The sequence below is a fragment of the Musca autumnalis genome, unplaced genomic scaffold (genome assembly GCF_047663935.1).
Source record: "Musca autumnalis isolate F117 unplaced genomic scaffold, ASM4766393v1 scaffold_3, whole genome shotgun sequence".
Classification (NCBI taxonomy): Eukaryota; Metazoa; Arthropoda; class Insecta; order Diptera; family Muscidae; genus Musca; species Musca autumnalis.
Genome location: NW_027411866.1, coordinates 230,228,222 through 230,236,439, shown reverse-complemented (window position 1 = coordinate 230,236,439; position 8,218 = coordinate 230,228,222). Strand labels below are relative to the sequence as shown.

The window sequence follows — 8,218 nt, the reverse complement described above, 5'->3', positions numbered from 1 at the left end:
ATGATTAAAAAAATCCACGCTTTTAAAAAAATATTTGAAAAAAATCGAAGTCTTTGGAAAAAATATTAAAAAAAAATCCACGTCTTTGGAAAAAATATTTAAAATAAATCCATGTCTTTGGAAAAATATTAAAAAAAATCCACGTCTTCGGAAAAAATTTTAAAAGTGCCACATCTTTGGAAAAAATATTTAAAAGTATCCACGTCTTTGGAAAAAAATGTTTAAAAAAAATCCACGTTTTTAAAAAAATATTTTAAAAAAATCCACGTCTTTGGAAAAAATATTTAAAATAAATCCACGTCTTTGGAAAAAATATTAAAAAAATATTATTAATATTAAAAAAATCACATGGAAAAAAGTGTTGTCACGGCGTGTTAGTGTTCAGAACCAAACTCATAACTTTCAAAGGCTACGCTAAGCGTTTGTCATGAAAGCCATACAAAGATTTGAACAAAAAAATTCAACTTTGTAAAAAAAAGGTTCCATTTGAAAGAGGAAATAAGTTAGAGGATAGCGAAGCCGCCCCACAGTCGATGTGTCTGAGGAGCCTTCCTAAACCAAAGGCGAAACATGCATGTCACACAGTGGTGATTGTGTGGGTTCGTATCGTCGGCTTTCCTTTTTCAAAAAGCACCTTGGTCAGTAAGCTCGAAAATAATGTTTAAAAAATCCACGTCTTTGGAAAAAATATTTAAAAATATCCAGGTCTTTTAAAAATGACAACTTTTTATGGACTTTATGCTTAGCAATTCAAAAATAGGTATTTTCTACCTTACTTCTTCGGTCCATTGTCAAACCGAAGAGGATTTTAAATATGCCAACAGATTTCGTCTGAAGCCCTTCTTTTCTCTTACGGACTTTGTCGGATTTTTTCGCCTATTGATGCTGTTTAGGATTTGTTATAGTACATTATGACTGGCCACTAACTCGGTCCGGGGTCTGCTAGTTCCAAATATTAAATAAAAAAAGATTATAAAGAAAGAAACTTCACTTACCCAGTAGTCAGACATCGGTTTCAATACTGACCGCCATGGCACTATTGTGCCTCTGGTTTAAATTGCTAGACCCTCGAATGCCATTCTGTTGAGGTTGTTGTTGCTGTTGTTGTTGTGATTGAAGCTGCAGCTGTAGCTGCTGTTTTTCGAATGACTGTTGAGTCCTTAGAAATGGAGCTAAATGACGACCTGGATGATCAGTCAGGCCCGGTGTACCGATGCCATCATCTAAATCCATAATATCTGAAGATGATTCAGACAAGGAAGATTTTCGATAATGTTGACCTACAAGGAAATTTAGAACAAAAACATAATTAATGTTACGAAATGATTCTTGTGATAACGATAATTCAAAGAATAGAGAGTGAGACGCACACAATAGGATTCTACAAATAGTTTACTAATAGAGTTGGATAGACAGAGAGAAAAAGAGGGTGACAGTTACCTAACGCACCAGGCATATATGAACAGCTTGTAACATGATTGAAGTTTTGACTTTGCATTTCCTCTTGATCCGTTTCGCGATGATAGAAATAATTGAAATTACTCACAATAACGGGTACGGGTAGAGCGATTGTCAGTACACCAGCTATCACACATAGCGAACCAACGATTTTACCCCAGAAGCCGACGGGTCTGTTGATGGATTTTGTTTTTTTTTTGTTGTTTTGTATTTTGGGACAGGTTCAATAAGAGATAGAAAATATTAATTACAAGTTCAAGAGTCATTTGTCAAGAGAAGAGAGAGGGGGGTTAGAGAAAGAAAAAAAGTAACGTATACGAAATTAAAGTTTAACGAAAGAAGAGACACAACAAAAAAGTAATTGAGAATTCTCACATTTTAGTGTTTTAGTTGGGAGATAGAGAGAGAGAAGAAAGGGAGAAAAAATAAACAACTTAACGAAAACTTTAAACTAACGAAAAATACACCAATTTACAAAGACGAAAGTAGAATAAATTTGATAAAACTAATGAACAGTTTTTTTTTAAATGAAAATACAAAAAAATCTAAACCAAAATTTTTTTCTTAAAAAAAAAAAACTGAAAATTTACACTAATAGTTCAAAATGAGCGACATTATGAGAGTTGGCGAATGATCGTTATACATATAAATAACAGATGGAGAGAGCGAGATAAAGAGGGATATAGTTACAGATACAACGACAAAAATTATTGATGTATGTAATAATGAGTATATGTGTTGGTTTTTGTATGACAAGAGCTTTTGAAATGCAAATTAAAACGATAGACATTTATATTGCGATACATATCGAGAGAGATAGGAGGAGTTGTACACAGTTTATGAAACAAATAGTGATTTATATTGAAAACGAACGAACGAGCGAGCGAGAGATTTGTAAAAGTTATGAATGATACACTTATTACATTTGTGGACATTATGTTCTCTTTTTTTTTCTTTACGCTGAAAGTCCATCATTTTTTTATTTGTTCTTTTACGGGTTGCTCATCTAGTTCTCCTAAGGCTACAGGATCTGGAGATACTCTGTTCTTTTACTCACACACATATAGTATATAAAAATATATTTACCATTATTTTTTATTTACATACTTAAATACTTAATATTAGGAGCATTCATTAATTAGGAACGAAAAGCTTTAATTCATGTGTTGTTATATACTTGCAAGCTTTATATTTTACTCATAAGCAATATCGTGCTTTTTAGCTTTATTATTATTTTTTTTTTGGCTAGCTTCTATATAATATAACTTTCAAAAGCTCATGCATTTGCAAAGTGCTTTTGTTAGAATAATGATTAGATGAATGATTTAAACAAGTTTTTTATGATTTAAAAAAAAGGAGGGGAAGTGTCAATGAAAATATTTTGTGTGAGAAGAAATGGTTGCTTAGTTTGAAAAAATAGCTTTTCGTACTATATATTTTTTTTTGTGTTGCAGTTTTTTTTGGGTAATACAAAGTGTAGACATACACAGATAGAGCTTTCACAAAATAACTTATTTTGGCTACAGAATGAAAAAAAGTTAAAAAATTAATTGGAAATTTGATTTTTAACTTTAAGTATCACTTACCCAATTACCATTTTCAGCTGAGGTCCATACAAGATTAATTTTTTTATTTTTTTAACATATTTATGTGGAAGTACCTTGGGGTACCCAAATATAAGTTAAATAATAGTTTACTACTTTAACAGGCTACACTGATACCTATGCAATTACATTTTAAGCATTAAGATTCATATGTTGGGTTCCTAAATATATATTTTGCATTTTCGGGTTTTTAACTAATATGAAATATGGGGGCTGCACGAAAACCATCTGGCCTAGGTAACACCGCGTGTTTTTCCTATATACCACTGAACAAAATATGCTATTTTGCCAAAAACGTTGCATTTATTAACATTTGTTTTGTTGTTTTATTTATTAATTTATCTAAAACATCCTAAAAACTTCTTTTTTTTGCGATTTTAAGAACGGGTTAAAAATTGGTGCACCAGCATTAGTGGGTATTAATAAATGAAGTTTTTTGTGCCTATGATATGTTTAAATATTACATATTTCATATTAAAATGCTATTTCGTATTTAAATAGTCATCTTTTGAAGAAAATATGCCTTTAATATTTGGTAGATCATTTGGCTCGGATGCTCAATCATATAATTCCCAAGTTGTAGTTATTTGATCATCAGTTTACTCGTAGTTAGTTTATTTTCCGGTTGGTACAATAATTGCCAAGTCATTTTCAAAATCGAAAAAATTACGCAAATTTTGAAATGTTTAAGATAAATTCCTAAATAAAACAACAAAACAAATTAAAAAAAAAATATTTTTAAATTTTTTGGTAAAATAACAAATGTTTCACATTGGTGGTATAAAGGAAAAATTGTATTGACAAATTTAAAAAAATAAGAAAAAATAGTAATCATTCGAATCCCACTATCAAATAGGACTTAACATTTTTGTAATTGATCGTAGTTTAATACAAAAACATTTCAGGAAAATCGAAGGGGTCAATCATTGTTCAAAATTGATCTTAAATATTAAATCGCAAAAATTGCATCCAAGCCCACAGTGCAAAATTGTTTTCTATTTTTTTATTAAATAGCTGATAAAACAACAAACCATACGAAAAAAGATTTTTTTCAAATTGGACCAATATTTAAGAAGTTGTGAGAATTTCTTTGCATATAGTTTTTACAGAATTCGACTTTTTCAAGGCGCGATATCTCTGGAACCGTTAGTCAAAGAAATATACTAAAATGTTTTGCTGATTAACAGCATCACCGCAGCAAAAAATAAAGGAAATCAAGTACCTCATTTTGAAAAAGTGTCCGATTTCACTCAGAAACCTCCATATGTAAATAGGGCATTGAATGGAAATTGTGTCCGAAAAAATGTTTTCTATGCACGGTGCACTTGAATCAAATTTAAATGGAAAGTGCTTACACCTACGAAGTTTTTGCGTATACTGAAACAATGTTCATAGATGAGAAAAATCAAAAAACAAAAAAAACTCACCGGAGCGTTTTTTTTAATAAATCGTGATCCAAGTTGACATTTTTAGGGGTTGTTTATGTTTTTGCGATTTTGCTTGAAAATGGGAATAAAGAAAAGGTTATAGCTATCAAAATCCTCTACAAGATTGTCCTTATTGATATTTTCGTAGGTTTTACAACTTTTAAGATATAGAGGTTAAAGTTGGGACAATTGAAAAAACAATGCCATGACTGCAATTTCCCAACTTAAACTTATATATCTAAAAAAAATGGTACAACCTAGGAAAAATTACATAAGCCAGTCTTGTAGTGAATTTTCACAGCTGTTAGATTTTCTGAGGTCCCACGCCGATACGACTTGCCGTATTCAAGCAAAATTCAAGCGAAACCTTAACAAAAGAACCTAAAAATGTAAACTGAGCTTCTTTATCTCCAAAATGGTACAGCCTGAGAACAAATCATAAACGTCAATCCTGTATAGAATTTTTACAGCTACAACAATTTCTTTAGCTCCATTTCGATTGGACTTGCTGTTTCCAAGCAAAATCGTGAAAACCTAAAAAACACCTAAAAATGTGAATTTTGACCGCGATTTATTTAAAAATCCCTACAGCGTTTTTGTTTTTGGACTTTTCTCATCTATGAACATTGCTGTTTCAGAATTCACAAAAAATTCCCCTTTGTTAGCGGATTTCATTAAAACTTCACCCTTCATGACATTGTTTTATAAGGCGGCGATACAGTCAGTGCATTGTCCCAATTTGAACTTCAATATCTCAAAAATGGTAAGACCTACGACAATACCGTAAAGTCTAATCTTTCACAGCTACAACATTTTCTTCAGTCTCATTTTGATAGGACTTGCGGTTTCTAAGAAAAATCTTGAAAACCTAAACAATCCCTAAAAATGCCAAGTTTGATCGCGATTTATTTAAAAAGCGCTATGGCGATTTTTTTTGTTTTTTGATTTTTTTCTGAATCCGCAAAAACTCCCCAGGTGTAAGCACCTTCCATTTAAATTTGATTTGTGTAAATATATTTAAAGACGTCAGAGCCCAAGAAGGTTTTCTAATTTTTTTTTAAATCAAAATGTTTCTTCGAATTTTTCTAGAATTTTTTTCCGAATTCGGACCGATTTCTATCAGAAGGCAGCTCTACTATTTTTTTTTTTTAGAATTTTCTTAGAAAAGCTTTCTGATATCGGTGCCCACGTCAACATCAGGATTGGAAACTTTTCAGAGATTCGAAACCAATTCGAAAAATGTTACCTGGTGTCAGAGGTTGAGGGTATATATTGGTAAATTTAACTAATAGTTTTTACATGTTTGTATGTAATTTTTATTAATGGAAATCTTATGGAAATATTCACTGAGACGATTCAAATTCGTTTGAAATACGACCAAACTTCTGTTTTTTTTAATATTTGATTTAATTTTTTTTTCAATCACAACAACAGGAATTGAATTATAAGATTTTAAATCATTGTGTGTCTAACAACTACACATTTTATATGAGTTTTATACTATCGAATATACTCAGGAAGTATAAACCGAGGGGTTTATGTCACCGTTGCACATTGTGAAATATGAACATATTTTCAATTTTAATATTTTCTACAAAAACTACTGAACTGATTTTCCTGAAATTGTCAGGGAATGTACGGTGATGGTCTCCGGTTAAAATAGGCTACATATTTTGTAGAATTTCGAAATGGGCGGGGTACTTGCCCTATACCATATTTCTTTAAAAACCCTATATTTAGAAAGAAAATTTTACCGCGCCCACTTTTTTCAATTTTCAATTTAATTTTTTTCTGCAAAAACTACTGAACCAGAAATTTTCATACAATTTTGCAGCAAAAGCTCAATATTCGCCATTGTTATGTATATTTTATGAATTTCGGAGGAGGTTGGGTACCTTCCCCACACCTTTCTCTCAAACGCTATAAGCCAAACTCATGATTAATTATATCGGTTTCAACATAAATTTTGGGAGGCAATGTGGTTGTGTGTACCCTAGGTACATATATAATTGTTCCACAAACATCCCAGACGGGACAAAGGAGACTTCTCTCATATCAATGAGTGCACCCCGATTCATATTAACTCAATGATATGGGACCTACTGTTTATCGCCGAGTCCGAACGGCGTGTCTTACGACACCACTTTATAGAGAAGTTTTACATGGCTGAAATACTCAGGAAATGTCGTCACCATTACTGAGGGGTATTTTGCCACCGTTGAAAATTTTGATGTTGCCTGGCCGGGGAATCCAACCCACGACCTTCTGCGTGCAAGGCGGGTGTGCATACCATTACACCACGGTGGCACCCAGCCTAGGTACACATTTGGAGCCAAAACATCGGACCACACCCACGTTTTTAAATATGTTATATCTTGAAAACTGATGACCATGCCCATTCCTTTCAATACATTATTTTTCTAAAACTACTAAACCAAACTTCATGCAATTTTCAGAAAATGTTCAAGAATGTCCCGTGGTTCAAAATGCTATATATTTGCAGACGAATTTCGGGGGCTTATTGTTTTATAATCGCTATATTTGCTAAACTTATGAGTGCATCGGCTTGCAAATTAATTCTCGAGACAACGCACAGTGTTGCCGCTTCCATACAAAAGTGGACACAAATAGAAGGAGTTGACCTAGGTTGATGAATTTTTGCACAAGTAGTTATAAGGGCATAGGAATGAAAATTTTCAACTTTGGTCCATATCGGTTCAGATTTGGATAAAGCCTCCATATATATCTTTCCCCGATTTTGCTACAACATGTTCAATTTCGATCGAATAGCCTTCAAATTTAATATGTAATATTTTCTTAGGCCCCTAAGTAGCTGTACTGATTTTCAAAAAAATCGGTTCAGATTTGGATATAGCCCCTATATATATCTTTCCCCGATTTTGCTATAACTCGGTCAATTTTAATCGAATAGCCTTCAAATGTTATATGCCATATTTTCTTAGGCCCCTGAGTAGTTTCACCGATTATTTATAAAATCAAAATCGGTAAAACTGAACAGTGACTGAGGAAACATCCTACGTTAAATTTGTACGCTATTCATCAAAAATGGAGCGAATTATAGCAAAATCGGGGGAAGATATATATAGGGGCTGTATCCAAATCTGAACCGATTTTTGTAAAAATCGGTGTAGCTACTCAAGGGCCTAACAAAATAACACATACTAAATTTGAAGGCTTTTCGATCAAAATTGAACGAGTTGTAGCAAAATCGAGAAACGATATATATGGGGGCTATATAAAATCTGAACCGATATATCTCAGAAGGTTGCAGGGATGGGCAGAATATTTGTGCACATCTTGATTTGGAAGAGATGTGCAATTAACGGAAAACAAGAGCCAAGGTGGCAATCAACAGATCTACTCTACTAAATATTAAGATTTTGAAGTTTTTTTTTATCAAATTTAAATTTTTAATTCTTGATAACGGTACTTTGCCCATGTGCAGTTGATGTCAACTTGTTGTACTAAAATTTTATATTTATAGCCCACCCATCAAATCCCCATCCAAAACGTTTAATATTAACAACAAACTTTTCAGAAAACGTTATTTTAAATGTCGTATAATTTTCATATGATTATCGCTTTAGATTACCTGGGAAATATTTTTCATATTTAAAGACCTCTAACTTCATTATGGATGCACATATCGACAAAATTCTTTCAGATTCGTTGTATCGGATTTGTTTACTGTTAGAAAAAAACATAAAC

The 8,218-nt window shown here is 32.2% G+C and overlaps 1 protein-coding gene across 1 annotated transcript; it reads right to left on the bottom strand.

Moving 5' to 3' along the window:
- Positions 1-1,002: 1,002 nt before the first annotated feature.
- LOC141398452 (potassium voltage-gated channel protein Shaker-like) lies at positions 1,003-3,055 on the bottom strand. Its single transcript, XM_073975735.1, has 3 exons — positions 3,045-3,055; positions 1,441-1,631; positions 1,003-1,280 (listed from the first exon to the last, which is right to left on the bottom strand). The coding sequence occupies exons 1-3, from the start codon at positions 3,053-3,055 to the stop codon at positions 1,003-1,005; spliced, it is 480 nt and encodes a 159-aa protein (XP_073831836.1).
- Positions 3,056-8,218: the final 5,163 nt, after the last annotated feature.

Coding starts and splice junctions, on each gene's coding strand:
- LOC141398452 (XM_073975735.1), bottom strand. Junction 1,281..1,440: donor ATATATGCCTGGTGCGTTAG/GTAACTGTCACC, acceptor ATTTCCTTGTAG/GTCAACATTATCGAAAATCT.